This window comes from Rousettus aegyptiacus, unplaced genomic scaffold (assembly GCF_014176215.1).
Source record: "Rousettus aegyptiacus isolate mRouAeg1 unplaced genomic scaffold, mRouAeg1.p scaffold_m13_p_1, whole genome shotgun sequence".
In the NCBI taxonomy this organism is placed as follows: domain Eukaryota; kingdom Metazoa; phylum Chordata; class Mammalia; order Chiroptera; family Pteropodidae; genus Rousettus; species Rousettus aegyptiacus.
In genome coordinates this window covers 22,778,761-22,801,385 of record NW_023416284.1, presented here as the reverse complement: position 1 = coordinate 22,801,385, position 22,625 = coordinate 22,778,761, and the positions used below count along the sequence as shown (strand labels likewise).

The window sequence follows — 22,625 nt, the reverse complement described above, 5'->3', positions numbered from 1 at the left end:
TGAAAACGCAGGAGGCTCTTCTCTGGCTGTGCTGGCCTCTGGGTGCTAGCTGACCCCTGCTCCGCCTCCACCCCTCCCATCCCCCCCCCACCATGTTCCTTCCCAGAACCCTCAGTCCTTGGTCCCCTCCCTCAGCGCATTGACACAGGAGGGAAAGTCAAGAGGCACTGCCTCTAGGGAGGCCCCAGAATGTCTGTGCCACAGGGAGGAGGGTATAATAATGATTGTCTTGCACCCGGAGGGAGAGACCTGGGGAATCTTGCACACTAACTTTCAGCCGAGCAGCCTGGGCCCCCATTCTTCCTCAGTATGGCTAGCTCATGTCTGGACAGGCTTGTTGTCATGGTGAAGGCTAGGGGTTAGAATACAGCTGCTGCAGTCAGGCTACCAGTCCCCAAGAGGAGAGGCTGCTCAGCGACTCCCAGCCTTGTCCTTCAGAATTCACCAGCTAGAAAGGGTTGGCTGGCACTTACAGCAAAGAGTTCTGGTCAGGGACTGTAGGACTTCCCCTTGGTGATGGGTGAGGGTGTGTCAGCACATTCCCCTGGTGTGGGGCCTGTTTATTGAGCTATGTTTTCAGAATTGCTGGAAGAAAGGGAATACACATTTACTTTGTGCCCAAGTACTCTGCATACAGGGCTCACCAGACTTCACAACAACTGAGAGAAATCCAGCCACTTGCCTAAAATGGTAAAGCTGGGATTAAAACCCAGGACTGGCTGCCTCCAATGCTGGTGATCTTTCTTTTCTGGAAGCCAGGCAGTGTATTTGTTCTAGGGGAGAGAGTGGGGAGAAAGTGACCTGAACTTTATCTAATACACTCGCTATTCCATCACGAAGATGCAGGTGCTGGCTGCTTTTGGGAAAAGACGGCAGTTTGAAAAGAAAGCCACTAACAAAATACTTGGCACATAGTAGGTGGTCATTAAATATTTTTGTAATGAAGAATCCAGATGTATGTATGAGCCATCGCTAGTTTTTTGGGACATCCTGAGAGCTTCCGAATTGCAGCAAAAGCATAAGAAGCTAGTTCAAAAGAGGGACTTTCCAACCCTGGCGAGAGAGGAATTTGCAGAGCCTTATGAGTGGGGACTGGGTGGGTAGAAAGGAGGGGGAAGTGTTTGGATGATACAGGATTACTGCAAGATGCGGACGCCACCCAGCGGCCAGAGTGCAATTTAGGGGCAGGCAGGCTCAATGAGTCAGCCGCGCGCGGACTCTCGGGAGTTGTAGTCCAGCTGCGCTAAGGGGCGGTACCGCCAAAGGGGCTGTTGGGTATTGTAGTCCGACGTCTGTTGGGCGGGAGTTACCCTCGTCGACCGGACCACGGGTCCCGTGGTGCCCCGCGGCAGGTCACGCAGGCGCGGTGAGTCTGTGCCGGTCCGTACCGAAGGCTGAGGGGCAGCGGCTGGGTATCAAGAAGGGGTTGCCGAGCGGGCCTGTGGCGAGGCGGGGTGGGCAGCCGGCACCATGTCGAGGCAGGCGAACCGTGGCACCGAGAGCAAGAAAATGGTAATTTAGGCCGCGTGGCCTCAGCGGGCAAGGCGGAATGGAGGCTTCTGGGGAAGGGGCTTTGCGCGGGGCAATTGGGAGAGCCTTATGAGCTCTGGGAGGGGGGCGGTTCTACAGGATGAAGGAGAAGGAGGCTGCCTGGCCGGGAGGAGAAGGGAGAGTCACTCGGGGCTTCCCAGGCCTGAGGCCGGTTGGAGGGCCGCTGGAGTAACCTCAGAGACCCCTTCCCCGCGGCCTGAGTGCAGCTGTGTGCGAGGCCAACAACAACGATGGCAATAACAGTAACTACTACCTATTGCTCCCTTTCTGTGTTAGGGACTGGGCCATCCACTTTCTGTACATTATCTCACTTAATCCACAAAGTAATACTATCAAATGGATAATATTATCCCCATTTTACAGTTTAGGGAGGTTACATAACTTGCCCAAATTTACAGCTAGGAAGAATTAGGATTTGAACCCATGTCTAACTCCAAAGCTAATGCTTCAGACTACTAGGCCACACTTGCCTTGGTGTTGTAAGATGCTCAGATAATGGTTTTGCCAGAAGGGAACTTTCTGTTTGGTGGAGAAAAAGGTGGGCTAGTTTAGGCAGTAAGTAGTGCCGCTTTGGTTGGGGGATGCTCCCCTCTGTCCTGCGACAGTGGGACACCATATAGTCTCATAAAGTTTGGCTGCAGATGGGGTGTGGGCCTGGAAAATAAAGTAGATGACTTTTTTTCTCCAAACTAAAGAGACTTCTTGGCAAGTGTTCCTTTCTCTTTGCCCTTTCTTTTCTTAATATTCTTATTTCCTCTTGAATTGCCTATGCTGTCTGTCTTTATTTTCTGAGTAGTTTTGAAAACTGAGTAATTTTCATGTTGGGCAGATCTGGGGCTTTTTGTTGACAAGACTCTCGAAGGAATGATTAAACTTCCCTCGGACCTTTGCATCTTCTGCCAGGAACAACAGCCCACCAAAAATGTGCTGCAGGAGGCCCTATTACTCCTGAGTAGTACTTAACTTTTTCTCTCAGGCCTCCTTTAAGAAGCTAATGATACCTATGGATCTTCTTTCTAGAAATATTAAATATAAAAACATATACACAGACATTTACTTAAATTTGGGGAGGGTGGGTTTGTGGGCCCCATAAAGATACTTCAGGGTTCACAGGTTAAGAATTCCTGTTTTGGAGGAAATACCAAGAGTTTAAGAAGAAAAAAATAAGTATATTTTGCTAGGAAACTGTCAAATAGGGGAAAAAGCATGGACATTGCTTAGAAGTCTTTCTCAATTGATCCTTAATTTCCTTATCTGTAACATGGGGATAGCATTGCCTGCCTGTTCAGGATTAAATGAGATCACAGTGTAGAATGCATGGGTTTCTTCTTTCTTTTCTTAATATATGAGCAGATATGGGAGGTATTCCTGCTTAGTTTTCATATCTTGTTATTGTATAGTTTTTTTTTTTTTTTTTACCTGAAATTGATATTGAAATCTTTAATACGATTTTAGTAGGAAACGACATTTGAGGAAATTACGGAGGGGCAACAGCACACTCCTGCCTTAAAGCTTTGCAGCTGCTGTTGTCACTGCTTGGAATTCCCTACCTCCAGATAGTCACCTAGCTACTCATCACTTCATGCACAGTTTACTCACATGTTACCTCCTCAGAGAGGCCTTCCCTGACCACGTGATTAGTTTTTGATCCTTTTATTCTACTCTTCATAGTACTTTCTTATTAAATTAAACATTTTATTATAAATCATATATTTGTTTATTTTTCGTCTTTCCCCATAAGAATGTAAACTCCATTCTCAGCACCTAGAATGACGCCTGGCACTAGGCAGTCTATATTGAATGAATGACACGAAGGTTTGGTGCATCCTCTCATTTAGTTCCTGGTAATATCTGATTGGGACTTGTGTCATGATCCCCTTTGTAGCAACCTGGTTTTCACATGCTCTTTTCCTCCCGAGAATTCCCACCTCTAGCACCCCTTTTCCCAATCAGCCCATTATTCTGCAATCAATAATCTAATTGTGTTCCACTTAAACCTTCCAAGATTTAAAGAGTTACTGTGCCTCAGTCACTAGACTTCTGCTTTAGTCTGTGCAAACAGCAACAGCCCATTTATCTGGCAAACTTCTTGGATCCCAACTATGGGTAAAGCCCTGTGCTAGGTGTTGCGGGAAATGCAGAGATGAAGTCCTAGTCCCTCAGCACATACCCTATGAGAGTCAGAAAAGTACACAACACAGAGGTATAGTAGTATCTGGGATTGTACTATACAATTGGTGACTGTACTGCTTACTTGCTGTGTGACCTTGTATAGGCTTTTTCATTGTCTTAAGCATCAATTTCACCGGCTTTAAAAAATAAATTTAAAAAGGTAATGATAGTATCTATATCGTAGAGTTGGTCTGAGGATTAGTGTGACACTACACCTAAAAATACAGTTAACACTCAGTAAATGTCAGCAAATATCCTTGTTAGTAACAATACTAGCCTTCATGTGTCTGTATAGCATTTGATTCTTGAATACCATGGATAGTCGGGCTTGTCCTTTTGTGTTTTGTTACTAGTAACCCAACCCCAGCTGCTCTATTCTCCAGAGCTCAGGTGAGTTACTAAATAGCAGTACTCAGAATCTCCATGACTCAGTCCGTCCATGACTCAGTCCGGTTACTGACCTTCCTTCCCCAGCTGCTGAGGACAATCACACTGGGTTACCTGTGTTGACAAAATAATAAGTGTGACTCTTAGGGCATTAGCTCCAAAGATCAGCCCGCTTAAGGAGATTCGATGTTTTGTTAGAGGTGCTAACTAAAAAGCTGCCTGAAAACCATCAAGTACAGTAGCTCATATGAGCGTAGGGCTTGGCTTTAACTCACTTTGCTCAGGTTTTGCCTAAAGTACTTGGATAAGTACTTAGAGATCACATTGATTATTGCCAATGCGAAATCATTCAAATGGTTTCTTAGCCTGGAAAGCATCTTTAATTCTGTTATCTCATTAGAGCCTCCCAACAACCCTGTGATCGGCATGACGTTCTACTGTTACTGTTTTTGTATGAGGAGATTGAAGTTTGGCAAAATGAAGGGACTAACTTCAGTTTCACAGCTAGTAAGTGGCAAGTTCAGACTCAGAATCAGGTGTTCTAACTACAAACCCAGTATTCTTTCTATATGCCTTATTAATTGTTACAAAGTTCTTCATATTGATTCAAAATCTCCTCCTTTGAATCTCTTTGGCACCACACCAGAGAGAATCGGTTTAAGAATAAAAATGATATCTACTTTTTGAGTTCATACTGAGCCCCAGGCGCTCTATAAACATTCTTATTGGAATCTCACTGTAACCCTGAAGGGCTGATAATGTCAAGATTGTGCAGATGGGAAACCGATGTTCAGGAAGATTAAGCAATGGAGGAGAATCATATAAGTTTTTACAGGACAGTACTCAACTATAAAAAGACTGCATCTCAGTTCTTAACTTGTCACTTGTAAAATGAGGATAGGTAATGTTCTGGTAACCTCGTGGTTGTTATGAGGATCAATGAGAAACTGAAGGCATTCTGAACGTTTTGTAAATGTTGATGACCATTACTATTGAACATAAAGTAATCTGAAAGTGTAAGTGTTGCAGAAGACATGCATGTTTCTTTTGGGAGGGAGAATGTGGTGCTTATGTTCATTGAAGAAATTGTACCAGTTGTATTAGCAACCTCTAAGGTCTCATGGAACCTTTTGTTTTAAGGGTCACAGAACTGAAAACCCAGGTCTTCAGACTCTGCAACCTCCTGTTTACTTCTCTGACTTCCTCTTCTGTTTTCTCTTTTGTTCATTCCTAGTCAATTACACTAGTTTCCCAGTTGTTTCTCAAACATGGCAGACATACTCCCACCTCAGCCATTTACACCTGCTGCCTAGAATTTTTTCACTTGGATGTTATCTTCATGGCTTACCCTTACTCTTTTCAGTTCTTGCACAAATATCACCTTAATGAGGCCTTCTTTGACTACCTTATTTAAAATTGACACACACACACACACACACACACACACACCAGCGTAATTCCCTCATCTCCGTTTGTGCTTATTTTTCTCCACAGCACTTATCATCTGGCAAACTATGTATTTTATTTATTTCATTTATTACCTGTCTCTCTCCTATTAGATAGTCCCTGGTACATCGTAAGCATTGAGTAAATAATTTTCTTCTATGCACAGCCCCACTTCTGTTTTTTAAAGTATGGAGATCTTTAAGTTATGTGTTTATGTCACACCCTCTTCCAAATAGGCTTGGTTAATAATTGAAGATGGAGACAGACTTGCAAATTGGAGGGTGTGGAAAACCTGAGTAAGGGGTCTCATTCCCAGATCCCAGGCATATTGATTTTGTGACCACGGACAGATCTGTCTAGGATCTTGATTTTTCATATCAGTAAATTGAGAACTGTTCCATGTATAAGGACCTTGATAAAGTCGTGTTATGTATGTTACTTGGCATCGTGATAGACTGAGGCTCTTGGAGTTCCATCCAAGGGCTCATTAATAATGGAAGGAAAGCTCTCTTGACTTAATGCAGTGATGCCCATTCTATGGACTGGTTACTGCTGGATTGTCTCCATCCATTCATGCCCTAGTCATTTTAGTGCCAAACCTTTAACTTTACTAAAACAATCATTCTCCTCCTTAATAGCTGCCCCTCAATTGCCATATTTGGCAAATAGTCTCTTGGAGACCCTGATCTGACTGTTTTAGTTGAGTTCAAAGAGCCTCCTGATGCAAAAACTGATTTTCTTTGACTTGCTAGTACAGCTAAGTTTTTTTGTTTTGTTTTAGGGGGGTTTATTAATATTATAGTTGTGGGGAACAGTGAATAGAATGAACACTGGCTTATAAACTCTTGGTTTTATCCCCCAAAATTACTTTTGTCAATTATTAGCTATTTGTTTTGGGGCAAATTACTTAACCATTCTGAGCCTCAGTTTCCTTATCTCTAAAATGAAATTAATTCCTGCCCTTTCTGCTTTACAGAGTTATTGTGAGGTGGAAAATGAGATGAATAAAAATAGAATGCAGTATGTAAACAAAAGGCATTCACAGTATTCATCCAGTGACCTCACCCGCAGGTCATGGGGATGAGGTGAGAAGCATTGGGTCCTGAGAGTCTGGGCCTTAACATTACTTGGACTTTCTTCCCCAGAAGACGTAAAGACAAAAAGGTGTTCTCCAAATTTGACAAGCCTCCATTCAGAAAGGAGTGGTGGGTGGCAGTTCGGCCTTGTATTCGTGTGAATCCATTGGTCCAAATGTACTGTTAACATGTTTCTCACTTTAACTCTGATGATGCCATCCCCCTGACTTGCTGCTTTCATTCTGTAGTCTTGGTTTTGGCCATTTCTTTCACCTTCCACATTTGTTTATTTGTGGGAAGGTGACAGGATTCTTTATCAGAGAAAGCGTTTCTGTGATTTTAACTGTGGTTATATTAGAAACCAGGCCAGGTCAGTATTGCATTCCAGACACACAAAAGATTATATTTCTTTCAGAGTTATCACCTTTCCTGGAAACGTTCTAGCTATGTGTCAAGAGGAACATTATTTTTTCCCGTGCTGGTAACTTAAAAGAAGAGTTGTCATTCCACACAATGGACTTCATTTAGGACTTCTTTCCTTCCCCATAGACCAGGCCCCTGGGTCATCTGCTGCTCCTGGTGGGGGAGTGCAGTTTAACTCTAGGCCAGGACACTCCAGAGTTCTAAGGTGCGGGGAAGCCACTGGTCACACCTGCTAACTCACAGAGGGTAATTTGTAAATGTCAGCTTTGGGTCTTTCACAGTATCTAGTGAACAAATTAACTGCTCTCACACCAGATTCTGAGCTTAGGCTTGCCAGCTGTGATGGGGTTCTGGGTCGGTGGAAGCCCACCTTTGTGTTTTGAAAGAGTGACTGCTCAGTTACATGAGGTGTCTTTTACAGCCTGTTTTGTAGTGGGGAGATAAATTCCTTGGTCACTCCATAGGGGATAATGTTTTCTCTCACTAGATGCAAGTGACCTTCCTTTGAATCCCATCAGTTGCATTAAGGCCAGTCTAGACTCTCACCAAACTTTCCTTGTGCAGGTTGGTCCTGACTGCTTTTTATATCTCTTTTAGAGCTCTGAGCTCTTCACCCTGACCTATGGGGCTCTGGTCACCCAGCTATGCAAGGACTATGAAAATGATGAAGATGTGAATAAACAGCTGGATAAAATGTGAGTGAGCTGCTCTGTGGGATCAATAAGAATGGTGCTCCCAGCACATTGAATCTACATGGTTCTTTAGAGCTCAGAATAGGGTCATCTCTCTTGTAACCAACATTTTAGTTTCCACTTAACTCATTTATTGAGATGTTTTGGAATTACTCCATTTTCCTTTTACCATTAACAGCTTTATGTTCAGATATAAGACATTCAGACCCCGTAATCTAGTCTGTTCTCTCATTTGCTTCCCAGGGGCTATAACATTGGAGTCCGACTGATTGAAGATTTCTTGGCACGGTCAAATGTCGGGAGGTGCCACGACTTTCGGGAAACTGCAGATGTTATCGCCAAGGTCATTATCCTGGGCCAGCTGGCCATGTCGAAGGATTGTCATTGGGAGGCACTGCTTACCACTTTCTCTGTCTCCCTTAGGCCCTTAGCATTCCAAAAGACCAGTTAGGTAGCTATTTGAACCAAAGTAGCCTTCCTGGTGGTTTGAGAATAACACAGATTATGGAAAACGGAAGAGTGGTTGGGATCATTCCTGTAGATTAAAGCCCCACTGAAATCAAAGCCAGATCTCCTTAACTGTGAAGACGCAGCAGAGTAGCATGGGGATTATTAATACAGACAAACGTGGTTTCAAATTCTGACTCCAATACTTACTAGTTCTTAAGTAAGTTATTGTTAACCTCTTTAATTACCAGTTACCTCATCTTTAAATGAAGAAAATAAGAGCTATCTCATAGGGTGTGAGGAGTAAATAAAAAAAATGAACATGAGTATTCAGGTAAAATGAATGCACTTAATGTAGTATGTGTATAATAAATGTTGTTAATAATATTGATGTTATATAATATAGGATTGATAAAACACCTATAGCTTTGTGGTGTCAGTTATCTAAAGATTGGTTCTTTTTGTTGTGGAGCATGTCGGCCATACCCAAATCCTAGAGAGGGCTAGCAGTGGAGAGAGTTTTGTGAGGGCTTGAAATCAGGAGGGTAGGTAGAGGGAAGGATGTGTTCAGAGTAATTCTGCCCCAGTGACCTCTATTCGCTTTCCAAAAGGGTTCAAATGGCACAGAGGACAGTGGTTTGGCCCTCTCCGCACTCAGATGCTGGTTCAGGGCAGGCACCCCACTCAGAAGATAAGTGCTCCCTTCTGCTAAGACGTGCAGGTGGATAGCACATTGTTGCCTAATTTACGATGCCTCGAAAGAGAGGGGTGTGGAGCTGTGCACAAGTGCCTTTTTTTCTCTGTCCCGAATACCTTCCTTGTTGTACAGCCCCTGCTACTCTTCCCATTGTGCTGTTGTGTGTCCTCTGACAGGTGGCATTCAAGATGTACTTGGGCATCACTCCAAGCATCACCAATTGGAGCCCAGCTGGTGACGAATTCTCCCTCATTTTGGAAAATAACCCCTTGGTGGACTTTGTGGAACTTCCTGATAACCACTCATCTCTTATTTATTCCAATCTCTTGTGTGGGGTGTTACGGGGAGCCTTGGAGATGGTGAGTGCAGCTCTTTACATTCTGGGACACCTGAAATGTAGTAGGGGCTTGATAAATGTTTTAATGAATAAGAGAGAGAAAAGAAAGGCCTTTCGCTTACCCAGTGCTTCATTGCCTAAGATGGTGATGCTGCTGAGTATAGGATCCAAGCTGGATGTTTCTATGTGGTGGTGATCCTCCCTGCCAGGCTGGGAGAAGGTGCTGTTAGCACTCAAAGCCCAGAACATCCAGTCCTAGATTGGCTTATTTGGTAACAGTCTCATTTGGAGGTATTCTTTGCTAAGTCTCTCTTCATGGGTCAGGGCCACTGTCTTCTACAAGGGAACATTGGCATTGACAATCTTGTCCTGCAGAAAACAGCCCTCTTTTTTTTTTGGCTGCTGCGGATAAGCTAGGGGCTCTGGCTAGGCAGCTACCCCTTCATTTTCCCACTGTCCCCCAGGTCCAGATGGCTGTGGAGGCCAAGTTTGTCCAGGACACCCTGAAAGGAGACGGTGTGACAGAAATCCGAATGAGGTTCATCAGGCGGATTGAGGACAATCTCCCAGCTGGAGAGGAGTGACCGTCCTGGGACTTCAGGGTAGCCAGCAGGAGCACTTGTTGGAACCAGAAAGCCTCAGCGCGCTCTCTGCCCTCTAGAACTCAGTGACTCTTTAACACAGATGTTATATATTCTTCTAACCTTGTTTCCATTCTCCATGCTAGCTAGGAAAGAGCAGACTGCGATATAGTCCATTTACTCCATGAGCATGCACATTCAGGAGGGAAATTCTTTGCTCCCTCTCCCTTCAGAGGGGCTGGATGTAGTCATCCTTGGTTGGACTAGAAAGAGCTCTACCATTTTACATTCCTGTTTGAACTTTCCAAAGCAGAACCCACTTTAACCCCATTAAGAGGCAAGCCTAGAACATCTTCCCTGGACCTTCAGAAAGCCATTGGCAAATGGCTGTAGGGGACCCAGGTTGTGGAGTGGGGAGAAGGGGCAGCGAGGGGTGGGTAGGGGTTGTTAGTTGCAGTGCGACACACTAGTGCTTGCCAGGAAAGGGGAGCCAGTTGTACTGGCAACGCCGACTTCTGGGAAGCCACCCTGGTTTCTCGTTACTCCCTGCTGTTTGGAGGTAACATCTCTTTTTACAGACGGTTCATCCTTTTTTTCTTACAGATTCTTCAATAAAGACACATTCTTGAGTGAAATTCTAGTCTTGTCCTGTTTTCTTTCTGCTAAGCCCTGGGAATTTTGTTGCAGTGGGGTGAGGAGACCAGCTAAGTTCATGGACCTGCTTTGATTTTACCTGGTTTTGGAATGGTTTCTCCCTACAGACCTGAGAGCCTGGGAAACCTGGTAGCAAATGAGGCCCCTTCAGAGTCATTTTTAGGTTTACTGTCTGTAGTAAAATGTAGAAGTAGACTATTATCCCAGACATGCCTAAAATGAACTATTCTGGGCTTTTGGCCACCTAATAGAGGGATTTGGCTTAGAAAGCCATGTAAACCCTGGTGTTGGGTACCATTTATTGAGTGTTTACTGTGTGTCAGACACTAATGAGCACTTCGCATATATTATCTAATTCACAATTCTATCTTTAGAGGGGAGGCCCCAGGTTGCCGAAGGTCATACAGCTAATAAATGGAAAAGCTAGGGTTCAAAGCCTGATTAGCATTGTGGAGAGGAGGGACATCAGATTGTCAGGCCTTACTTGGTAGCACCATTCTTGGGGACAGCCTAGGGCCTTGATGTCTAGCTACTCGGGTTGTTGGGAAGGGGTGGAATAGGGCCTCCAAGCTTTCCTCAAGGTTAGTAGACAGTTACGAGATGAGCGATTATAGATGCATTGTGCTCAAAGTGTGTCTTGATTGAATAGGTTAGGACCAAGTTCTGGGACACCAGTAAGAGGCAGTTTGCGCAGGGCTTGCCTCTTCCAGCTGGGTTAAGCCACCCAGCTGGAAGAGGAGAAAAGAGAAAAGGTCACTTTTATGTCTCCAAGTATAGGGAGGCTCATGCTCCCTCTGGGGTTCCATCCTCTGAGCTTCTACCTCCCCCTCCAGGTACAATTTGGGGCCCATGGGCAGGTACCCCATTTTTAGTTATCTGTACCCTTAGCACCCAGTATAAGGCTGGATCCAATTGCAATAGAGTTTGAATGAAAGCAAGATTAAGGGAATGAATGCTGGGGCCCAGATGTGGAAAGAGTTGTGTGGTGTCCAGACCCTGCCAAGAAAAGTGAGCTCCACCACACTTTCCCTTCTCCAGGGGCCCCTCGCCCTTCCTCTCCTCAGCACCACAACCAACTTTCCAGCAGCCGTTTGTGTGGTGTGAGGTTTTGGATATTTCCTTTCCCAGAGCTAGTCTTTGGCAACATTACAGGGTAGTCAAGCTGTGGAAACAAAGCCCCCTTAGTGACTTTTCCCAGTTACAGCCCCACAACTATGTCACGCGCACCCAGGGGCTGAGAGAGAGGAAAGGGCTGGTGCTATTCGAAACATCACTTCATCATCTTTCCCAAATGAGCCTAGCATACAAGTTCCAGCAACCTAGCTTCTGGTCCTCCCACCCCATAATTAATTATTGTAGATTACGTATCCCTCTACCTTACTATGAATGTGAGGCTGGGACCCTCCTCTAACCCCAGGCTAGGCTATTCCCCATTCTTTTTGATATATTGGCATGTCCTCCCTGCAAGATGGGGCAGGTGCGCCTGGCTATATGGGAAATACTGGCTAAGGAGGAGGGTTCTCAATGAGCCTGGGTCACAGCAGAGTTCTGGAGCTGGAGGGGTCCATGCTGGTGGCCTTTGGGCTTGGTGGTGGCTGGGCAGAGCTCTAAGGAAAGGCCTTGTTCTACAGCCTTTGGCCACCAGAGGTCTCTGGATCACCACAGTACTATCTCAGAGAGTGCCCACTGGACCTCTGGTTTTCACAATGTGGTAGAAGATGCACCTGATGGAACAAATCTCAGAGGCTGGTCAGAGCCAGGAAGTGCCCGCTTCCTCCAGTCATGCCCATGGGACCTGAAAGCAAAGCTCACGTGGCTGCCAGGCTGAGGGCCTGCCTATCAAACCCAGTGCACTGGCAAGAGCACATGAGCTAAGAAGTCAGTGGCCCTCCCCCAGAACTCTCATGCTGGCCTCCCACATTGTATATGCTACCTCTGAGCCCTCCCCAACTAACACCCCTTGCCTACTGAGCCGGGGACCAGAGCACACCAGCCTGGTTCCCCTGGTGTAAGAAAGTCCTATTCCTGCCCCAGACTCCTGCCAGTGACATTTCCATATTCAGGTTATGCCTTTTCCTGGTGGATTGGCCTCTTTATATTTGTATTGAGCAGCAAGATCTATGAAGGAGGTAGCAACGAAGGCCCAGGAGCAGAAATTGCATTAAGTAAAATTAAAATAGTCTCCTAACAAGTAGTTCATTGTGGATGGCTGGGGGTGGTGATGCAGGAAAAGCATCCTCCCGGTTCTCTCAGAGCTTAAGTGCTACCATGTGCTGTTCCCTGGAAGCCAGAGGGCCTGTGGGAGGAGGGGGAGGGTGGCAGCAGGCAAGGAGCCTCACTGTTACCAATCCCCGGCCTTTGATGTAGGGCCAGACCTGACCCCAGGACAGCCGCCGGCCACTGCCAGGGGAGCTGTGGGATGCAAGGCATTCCTAGGGGCGATTTACGTTCTGGCAGGAGGAGAGGAAAGTTTCTACTGTGAGGAAGGGGGTGGAGAGAGGGCCCTGCAGCAGAGGATGGGGGGGGGGTGTTTTGAGGAACAATGGAGGGAGCCACGGCACAGGACAGCACCTTCCTGCCTACACCTGGCTAACTTACCAGGCTTGGGTGGAGGCCTCCTTGAGGAAGCCTTCTCTGATGGATCCAGAGCTGGTGAGGATCATCACCTGCCCCCGCCCACCACATACATGGGCCCTCACAGGTATAGCCCTGGAGGATGCAGGCAGAAGCAGCTGCTCTTCCCTCCTGGCTCTTGGGGGCCTAGATGGTCACCCAAGGAGGGCAACTAGAACTGAGCTAGGCTAGAGGAGGACTGGGAAGATGGTGTGATTGGCATGAGGGCATGCGTGAGTACAGAGCAATGTTATTCATAGCAACAGCTAATATTTATTGAAGTGACTATGTGCCAGTGGTAGTCTAAGCATTTCACATATATTTCTCATCTAGTATTCACAATAAGCCTATTACGATTCTTATTTTGCGGATAAGAAGACTGAGACACACAGCTAATGTAGATTCAGGATTCGAACTCAAATAGTCCAGTACTGGACATCAAGCTTTTGTCTAAAACAATATGTGTTGTGTATGTATATGTTTGTGGTTCAGTGTGTGTCTCTTTCCTTGTGTTCTTTGGGAAGTGTGTCTGTCTGTGAATTCTTTCATTTAATAAAAATGTAGCCCTGTGCTAGGGGCAGGGGACATGGAGATGCTGGAAGCTTCGGTCCATATGGAAGCAGCTGAATACAATGCGTGTGTGGTGTGGGGAGGAGAGGAGAGGTTGAAAATGAGAGACAAGGCAAGTCCTGGCTCTGCTACTTATTGGTTATATGACAGTGGAAAAAGGGTTTGAACTCTGAGCCTTAGTTTCGTCATCTGGAAAATGGTGATTATAATGCTTATCTTGATGACTGTTTAAAGGATGAAACAAGATGAAGTATGTAAATTTCCTGGCAGAGGCTGAGTATTCTCTGATTGGCAGCTACTATGAACATGATTGTTATTAGGGGAAATGTCTTGTATAACTTCGTGTGTGGATGTGTGAATGTCTGAGCGTGTGTGCAGATGGTAATTTTGTGAAATCATGTCTTTGTTGTTCATTGCTGTATCTCCAAGCATCTAGCAGTACTTTTCAGCACAAAGTAGGTGCTTAATACATTTTTATTGACTGGGTATTAACTGAGTATGAGAATAGAATGAGGAGGGGTCGCAGAGAGAGGGGCATGTGGGCAGTGTGGGCCACCATCAGGACCAGTTACATAATTTACAGGGCTCAGTGCAAAATGAAATCGCAGAGGCTCTTGTTCAAAAATTATGAAAAAAAAGTATTAGAAATTTCAAGATGACCCAGCAGAGCATTAAACCAAGCCCTTCTGAGTTGGGGGCTCTATGTGACTACCCAAGCTGTGACACCCATGAAGCCAGCCCTGGCCTCTCACTCTCAGTAGAACATCACCAGCCCCCAGCCCAGCTATGCAGCAGGGAGTATAAGGAGAGTCCACCCGTGGCCTGCTACTCTTCCTGGGCCGCCCGAGGGAAGATGAGGGAGAGGAAGGTTTACTCAGTGTGGGCGGGCCAGGAGAAAGCAGAGGGAGGGGCCCGATAACCTGCAGACCTCTCCCCCAGGGAGTTCCCTATCGCCATTCTCACGCAGCCAGCCACCAAACCTCCAACCAGGCCACTGGGTGGTCTGGGCACATGTGGTCACATTTATATGTTAATTGAAGTAAAATTGTTAAAAGATTAGAATATTTAAGGTAACTTTAATTTCCACTGCATTTCTGGGATTTTTGAGGATGATGCTGAGAGATCCCCTGGAGTGGAAGCGAAGAGAATGGTAGTGGCTACAGGAGGGGTCTTCATTTCCTAGTCCTGTAGGCAAGGCTTCTGGCAACTGAAAAGAAAGAAGGAGGGCTAGACAGAGGGAAGGACTTCCCAGGAATTGTAGAACCACAGGTCCCGTGCTCTAGCAGATGTGGGAAGTCAGGGGGTGGGGATGGAGAGTACAGAACCACCAAGGTTCTGGTGGAGCAGGAATTTACCAGCACCGCACACCCCCTTCCCAGACCATTGGTGTACCCTGGGCCGCACATCTGCGCAAACATCCCTCCCTCCCCTCAGCTTGCCAGAGAGGTGGAAGGGGTGGCAAGAGGAAGGTTCCATCCAGGCCCTCCTCAGGCTGCCATCTGGGGTGACTGGTGCCTAGAGAGTTTTCTTACTGGCAAATCAAGACGAAATGGGAGAAATTGTGATAACAGTTACAAAAATTACTAACATTTATTGAGTCCTTGCTATGTGCCAGGCTTGTGTTAAGCCCTTTCTATTCACTATCATCTCTCCTAAGAATGGTGGGAAAGGGGAAGATTAGGGAGCCAGGCTGCCTGGAGTTGATTCCCAGATCACCCACTTCCTAGCTACGTGACCATGGGTGAGTCACTTAACCTGTCTGTGCCTCAGTTTTTCCCATCTAATAATGCTAATCTCAGGGGGCTGCTATGAGCGTTAAATGAGTTAATCTGTGTAAAGTGCTCAGACTAGTGCCTAAGAGCCCTGTGAAGGTTAGCTGTTGTCATTAACGACTATCATTATCCCCTTTTTAAAGAGGAGAAATTTGAGGTTTGGAGAAATGAGGTCATTTGCCCACAGTCACAGAGAAGCAGAACTGGGATCCAAACCCAGGTCTGCTTGAGTCCTCAGCTCATTCTGAACCGCCTGGCGGGTGCCAGCACCAGCTCAGCCAGAGGCTGCACTAAGCAGGTTATATGCCTCATCTGGTTCAGTTTAACCACCCACCCCATTTGATACTCCCAACTCAGGTCTAAAACAGTCCTTGGATCCTCTCTGACCAGTCTGATTCTTGTGGCTGAGGGAACCCAGAGAGACACAGCGACTTGTCCAAGGCCACACAGCAGGCAACCACAGACAAAGCTGACCCACTGAAATATAGACACTACCAGAGACAGACCAAAACTGGAAGTCCCTGGCAGGTGGAATGGGGAGCCTGGCTGGAGTCTGGCCTGGGCTAGCCCAGGAGTAAACCTCGGTGGGACAGTCTACAGACTTCTGGCTCCAGGACACTCATTTCCTGCTTTGGGGTTTTCTCTGCAAAGAGCTGGCGCACAAGGGGGCAGCTGTGGCAGGATCATGGCATCGCTGTCTCAACTTCTGTTGGAGGATGGGCAGGTGAGCCCCACCTGGAGGGTCCGTGAACACTGGGGCCACAGGACAATAAGACAGGCCTCCCAGGGCCGGTTAAAAGGAGAAGGAGCCGGAGCCCTCCATCCCTGCAGGCCATTCACCTGGGGAAAAATAAGGGAAGGGGCAGGGGAGAGTGTGTGCCACATAGAACTAGGCCAGAGGGCCTCAGGAAAGTTTATAGAGTGGTCAGGGGAATCGGGGGTGAGATGTTTGAGTGTCTATGGACATGGAGCCCTTGGGAGCCCCTTCTCCAGCAGAGTGCACCCCCCACTTGCACGCTTGCTTCACCATCTCCCCTTCACTGAGTTCTTCTCCCCTTTCTAAGAATAGCTCACACACAGAGCTAAATGATCTACATAGATTCATGAATTTAATCCGCACGACAAGCCTATGAGAGCTTTTCAGATGAGGAAACTGGGGCACCAAAGGTTAGGTGACTTGCTCAAGGGCGCGGCTGGTGAGTGGTGCTTGGACTACAGCCTGGGCAGTCTAACTCCAGAGCCCATGCTGTCAACCTTTAGTCCCTGCAGCTCAGCTCCCACCCCCTCCCTGAGCACTCAACCCCCTCTAATCCCTAATCAAGGGCAGATTTTCATACCAGCTCTGGGAGAGGGGCCCGGCTCTCTACCCCAACAAGTGTCCTCTTCAGTAACTGCCAACCAGGTCCCCTCCCCTTCCTTAGGTAGTACCACAGCCTGGCTCCCCTGTAGTCCCTCTGGGCTAGCTCAGGCCAAGAGGCCAGACCCAAAGACCCCTTTGCAACCCCCCCCCCCCCAGTCTGAGTGGTAGGATGAGAGTGGGCCCAGACTCTGGAAGTGGTCAAGGGTGAGAGGCCCCACTGAGGAGTGGTGGGGCCAGTGTGTATCTTGGCAGGGGGACAGCAAAGTGGGAGGCCCTCGGAGGGCAGGCGGGAGGTGGGGGAAGGGGGATGGAGGTAGGCCCAGACCCAGAGACAGGCAGCCTTGGGCCTTCCCTGCTCCTTTTCTGGACCTGTTGAGGGCTTGACTCTTTCTGTCTTAGAAAACACACACACACACACACACGCACACGCACACGCACACACGCACACATGCACACACGCACACACACACTCTTCTGGCCTTAGTTTCTCCAGACTTCTCCACCTCACTCGCTGCCTCCTTGTCTGTCCCTGTGGCTACTCCTTTGGTCCCTTCAACCTGGCTCCTGCCTCCCATCTCAACCACCAACCCCTAATTAACAGTCCCAAAGGACACTCTTCCCTGATACCTGACCCTGACCCTGCAGGCCTCCCTGGTTTTCTAGAAACACTCTGCCTTTGCCTTCTGAGTCACCGTCCTGGTTTCCCCCCAGTCCCCAGCTGCACACTCTCAGTCTCCTTTGCTGACCCTCTTTTTCTGCACACCCGTCCCCACATCCTGGCTTTGGCTTTCTCTGCTCCCCGTACTCCTTCCTTGGGCATCGTCCCTGTAGTATCAGTCACCATCTGTACACCATAGAAAGCCTGATTCTAGCCCGGAAGTCTCACTTCCCTTGTGGATACATGGAAGTCCCACCGGCACATCAAACTTAATGCGTAAAACCACGCCCCTTCTCCTGGACCACCACCTCCCCATTGCCTAACCAGAAACCTGGGTGCCGTCCTCCATAACTCCCTCCTTCTAGGCCTCTCGAGCCCACATCCAGATCCTGTCTATTCCACCTCCTTAACTCCTCTCACACTTGACCCTTCCCTCTAACCCCCAGGGTCTAGCCAAGATTAGTCCAGCAGCCTCCTCACAGGTGTCCCTGCCTCTGTCTTCCTCCACACAAAAGCCAGGGCGCTCTTTCCAAAGCACAGCTCTGACCAGTCAGTGCGCTGTTCCATAGCCTCTGAGCACACAGGCTCACCTCCCTTAGCCTGAATGTGCAGATCACAACCATCCCTCTTCATTCTTCCCCTGTAAGCCCTCCCCCTTCAGCTTGGGTCACTATTTGCAGGAAGCCTTCTGTCGCTGCTCATTTTGGGGCCACGATCCCTGTGCTGCCCTAATCCCCACAATGAAACCCCCATGCCCTCCTCACAGCTGCGTCTGTGGCTCCCTGGACGGGAGCCCTTGAGACAGGGGGCTCACGGGCACAGGGTGCATGAGGGTGACTGGGAGAAGAGCTGCCCGGGATGCGTGTGGCTGTGGGGGTGTCTTAGAGTGGATCCCAGGGAAGGAGGCCGACGTAGAGGCTGGGCTGGGCTCGCGGGCCGGGTGGGGCGCGCGCGGGCCTTGGCCGTGGCTGTGGAAAGAGGAGGGTGGAGGCCCCGCCCCGCCGCGCCCCTCCCGCCGCCCCAGTCCCCCCACCCCGCCCTCCCGCCCACTCCGGCAGCGGCGAGGGCGGCCCGCAGAGCGACGCGGAGACCCGCCGGTGCGGACCCCGACGACGCCCGCCCCTCCCTGAGCCTCCGACGCCCTCTTCCCAGAGCCCGCGCACCCTGGGCCCCCCTCGAGGGCCAGAGGCGGCGCCCAGGCCGCCCTGCAGGTAAAGGCAGGGGTGTCGGCTTGGCTGCCAGGTCTTGGGGGACTCCGAGGGCAGGACCTGGCCCAGGCTTCCCCTAAGACTGTCTCGGTCAGCTGGGCTGGCGCGTCCTCGAACGAGGACGGGACTCGGGAACGAGATGGGGACTCGGGCCAGGGGGTTGGCTGTAGGATGGGGGAGCCCATCCGGTTCCCTGTACCTCGTCCTCCTCCACGCCCCGTCCTCCTCCCCACTCCGCAGCCAGAGCTGCCCAGGCAGAATCCCAGATAAAGCCCCTTCCTCCTTCCCTCTCCCCAAAGTGGGGCTCCATCATCAGACAGTCCCTGGCAGACTCCCAGACGATGTGGCTCTGAGCATGTCACTTCGCCTCTGGGAATGTCCCTTCCCACCTGTGAAATGGGAATGACAAAGCTTGCTTGTCAGGGCGGTGGAGGAGAGAGGAGGTGGCAGGGGCGTTGGAACCCCCTCCAGCCTCGGGCAGGGAAGCGCTGCCGCTCTCTCCCTCCCGCTCCCTCTCGCTCCCCCTCTCTCTGCCCCGGCGGGTTCGCTGGCTACCCTCCAGTTTCTCCGTTTTTCTGCTTCTGCCCCCACAGTCTGTCCTATTCTAGGTGTCTTGGCAGCATCCCCCCCCCCCCCCCTCCAAACCCCCAACAAATGGAGATTGAGGTTCTGTGGCATGTCCCTGCCAGAGGCTCAGCACCTTCCTCCAGCTCAGGACTGAGACTAGCAGGGGCTGTCTGCAGGGGCGTGAGGGGGCTGTTGTCTGGCCCAGAGGGACAGGGGGCAGAGGGCCCCAGAACGGCCTCCTCGATGTGTCTGTCCTGGGGCTGGAGACACAGTAGCCCCAAGGAGTCTCCGGGGAGATGAAACACTGTTCAGCCAGAGGAGCCCAGGAATTACCTGCTGGGGAAAGGCAAGCCTTCCGAGGCTGCTTGTGGGTTTCTGTGTGTGAGCAGGTCAGTGTGTGCAATTGTGGGAGTGAGGAGGACAGTAATCGTCTGCCAGTATGTTCTGAATGTGCATGTCAGTAAGTGTGTGAGACTCTCAGTGTGTGTGAGAACATGCTAGGTTCCCAACACAGAAATGCCACTGACCTCCCTCAGGGGACCCTGGCAACCCACACATTTTTCCTCCTGCCTGCATTAGTGCCTCTTGCTAAGGCCTGTGCCCTTGTCTGGTGGCAAGTGTCCATGCCCTCCTCAGAGTACCCTTAGCAAAGGTAGCCTCCCGGGGGCTGTTGTGAGCATTTGAAAGATCTGGGGGCTGTGGGGCTGAGATAGGGAGGGGCAAGCAGCCTGGGGTCCCTCTCTGGGGACTGACCCCCCACTGCCCTGAACAGATAGGGGCCTCAGGGAACTCATTCTAGAACCCAGGGGAGGAGGTGTATGTCTGAGGAGACACCATGGGGTGTTGGAGACCCCAGTGGCCTCCTGCTGGGCTGGTGAACACCCACAGATCCTTGGACACACAATCACCCGAAAACGATAATGAGGACACACCAAAGACATTCTCACACAGTCACACATAGCTTACCCTCCCTCCCAGTTACAGCGACGCACAATCACATATGTGAACATGCTCTGCTGAAACATACACACCGCGGGTGCTGGGACAATGACAGGTGGGGCACACGCGAACCCACCCAAACTCCTACAGACACCTGGCAGGCCCCACATGGCCCAGCCACACTCAGACAGCTCAACACGCACTCACGTTCACGCTCACACTCAGACACGGTCACCAGGGTCTCTCTCGCTCCGGTTTCACTTTGTCCACCTCAGTGAAAATGAATGTTTCCACTCTGGCTCAGAGGGAAGAGAAAGAAAAAATGGAAGTGAATGTGTCTGCTAGCAAGAGGGAGGGGAAAGATATTGAACAGGGCTGTCGGCCCGAGCTTCCCACACTAACACCCCTGCCCCGGGCCTGAGCCAGACCAGAGCTTGGCAGGGCTCCAGCTTCCCTACCCCGCTGACCCCCACTCCAGACCCCTCAGTGGCAGGCATGGGGCTCCCATGTAGAAAAGTGGGGCCTCAGATGAACTGGTTCCATCTGTGGGCCAAGACACTTGCAGATTTGGGGTGGAAGAACCAGAAGGGTACGGCAAACTCTCATGTGGGGTACAGCTGTGTTTCAGGATGTCAGCTGAGTTACACCATGCAGGCCAAAGTGTGTGAGGGGGTGGTAGCCAGGGAGGGAACTTTTGGCTAGGGCTTTCAAGGAGAACCAGACTTTGACAGGTGCAAGTGGTAGAAAGTGGGGGGCGGGGGGGGGGCGGCATTTCAGCCAGAGGGAACAGCACGTGCAAAGATGTGGAGGTGGGAAGGTGCAGAGTTCTCTCAGGGGACAGTGAGTTGTTGTTGGCTTATGCAGTGGCGGAGTGAGTGGGAAGGACTGACAGCTACTCTGAGGTCAGATTTCCAAGGGCCTTGTCCAGAGAAAGGGTGTGAGCTGCAGAGAGGTGCAATCTGGCAGTCACCCTGGTTTCTCTGGGGTCAAGGACAAAGGGGGTTCTTACAGGCAAGGAGACTACTGAAGGGACCAGGCAGAGTGTGAAGAGAAAGGTGCTGGGGGCTGAGGTGGGTGGTTGCCATGGGGATGAGAGGATGAAATAGATGGAGAGGAGTAAGAGGAGAGACTGGACAGGCCTTGGTGACTGATTGGTTGGGGGGCAAGGAGAGTGCAGGCCAGGAGCTTTGTACTAGGATGCGGTGGCCTGTCCCCAGAGCAGGCCATGGAGGGGAGAGCTGGGTTCGGACCCCAGGGTCTGGTATGCTGAGATGGTTGGGCCTGGGCATTGAGTATGGCCTTGAGTTGGAGGAGTAGTGTCTGAAGACTGGGTTGTGTAAAGAAGCCCAAGTAGTTATGTGAGGCTACATTTGTACACACGAGTGCCCAGATATCAGCCAGGGAGGTCATACTCCCAGATAGGAATTTCCAGATGGTGGGCTGTAGATGGCAGGTCTTGAGTGAAGGCATTGCATGCAGTGAGGGAAAGATTGACCTTGGGAGTCAGACGGGCCTGGGTTACTTTCCATGTGACCCTGGGTAAGGGACTTCCCATCTCTGTGCCTCCATTTCCCCATCTATCAAATGGGAATGCTAATACTTGTCTCCAGGGTCGTTTGTCTACAGAGAGGTGAGGCGTTGTCCCAGGTCACACATGTGATCATGGTGCAGCACCTGGAACTTTCACGCAGACTTCTGATCCGTGTCTGTTATACCTCTCTGATGAAATCCTGGGAAGGGACTTGGAGGACCTGGCCCTGCTTCCATTCAGATTTTGGGGAAGTTTTGAATTGGGAGGTGACTGTCCCCACGCAACCTGCATGGGCTGAGATTCCTGGCTCTTAGAGGGTAGCAGAAGCGGGTGGCGGAGGGTCAGTGCCTCATGGGGAGAGCCATGCCAGCACTGTGGGCTCATATCATGGATCAGCTTATGGGGACTCAGAGGGGACCTTGCCCAAGGTCACAGAGGCCGGTGGCAGGACTGAGACCCCTAGTCTCAGGGGTCCTTTCCTTCCAGAGGCTTCTCCCACTAGTAGAGCCCGTCAGGGACCTGGGGCAAAGGGAACTTTGTCACCAGAAGTTCTCTAATTTCAGTTCTTCTTTCTGTCCCCTTGGGGGAGGGAAACAATAAGAGTTTATTGGGCACCTATTTAATGCCAGGTCCTATGTTAGTAAATCTCATTTAGTCCTTATAACAATATTGTAAAGCAGGAATTGGTGGCCCATTTAACAGAGAGGGAAGTAGAGGGTCTGAGAGGTCGGCGACCTGGCCAAGTGTCACGGATTCACTCCCAGGTCTGTGAGCACGCATAGCTCATGTTATTCCCACTGATCCCCCTGGGGCACTGCCTTCTCCAGGGCTTGGTTTGGTGGCAAAAGGAATGGAACCTAACTGTCAAGCACAGTGTGCCAGGTATTTTCATAACATAAAGTGCTTTTTTTGGGGGGGGAGGGCAAGGAAAATGGGAGAATAGT

The 22,625-nt window shown here is 49.5% G+C and overlaps 2 protein-coding genes across 4 annotated transcripts in view; both read left to right on the top strand.

The window, feature by feature from the left end:
* Window positions 1–1,358: 1,358 nt before the first annotated feature.
* TRAPPC3 (trafficking protein particle complex 3) lies at window positions 1,359–10,444 on the top strand. Its single transcript, XM_016147232.2, has 5 exons — window positions 1,359–1,512; window positions 7,653–7,750; window positions 7,991–8,090; window positions 9,068–9,250; window positions 9,693–10,444. Exons 1-5 carry the CDS (start codon window positions 1,471–1,473, stop codon window positions 9,810–9,812), a joined length of 543 nt encoding a protein of 180 aa, XP_016002718.1. The 5' UTR covers window positions 1,359–1,470; the 3' UTR covers window positions 9,813–10,444.
* Window positions 10,445–13,097: 2,653 nt separating this feature from the next.
* Window positions 13,098–22,625, top strand: part of COL8A2 (collagen type VIII alpha 2 chain) — a 28,322-nt gene continuing 18,794 nt past the window's right edge. Inside the window, exon 1 of one of the 3 annotated variants that reach the window (XM_036231703.1) lies at window positions 13,098–13,115. Coding sequence is in view for 1 of the 3 variants with exons in the window: in XM_036231701.1 (XP_036087594.1) it covers window positions 16,135–16,142 (8 nt within the window). In the remaining 2 variants the exon portion in view is untranslated. Of the gene's footprint in view, window positions 13,116–16,000; window positions 16,143–18,527; window positions 18,648–22,625 lie in introns of those variants that run through there. The other 2 variants (XM_036231701.1, XM_016147233.2) reach the window with 2 other exon arrangements.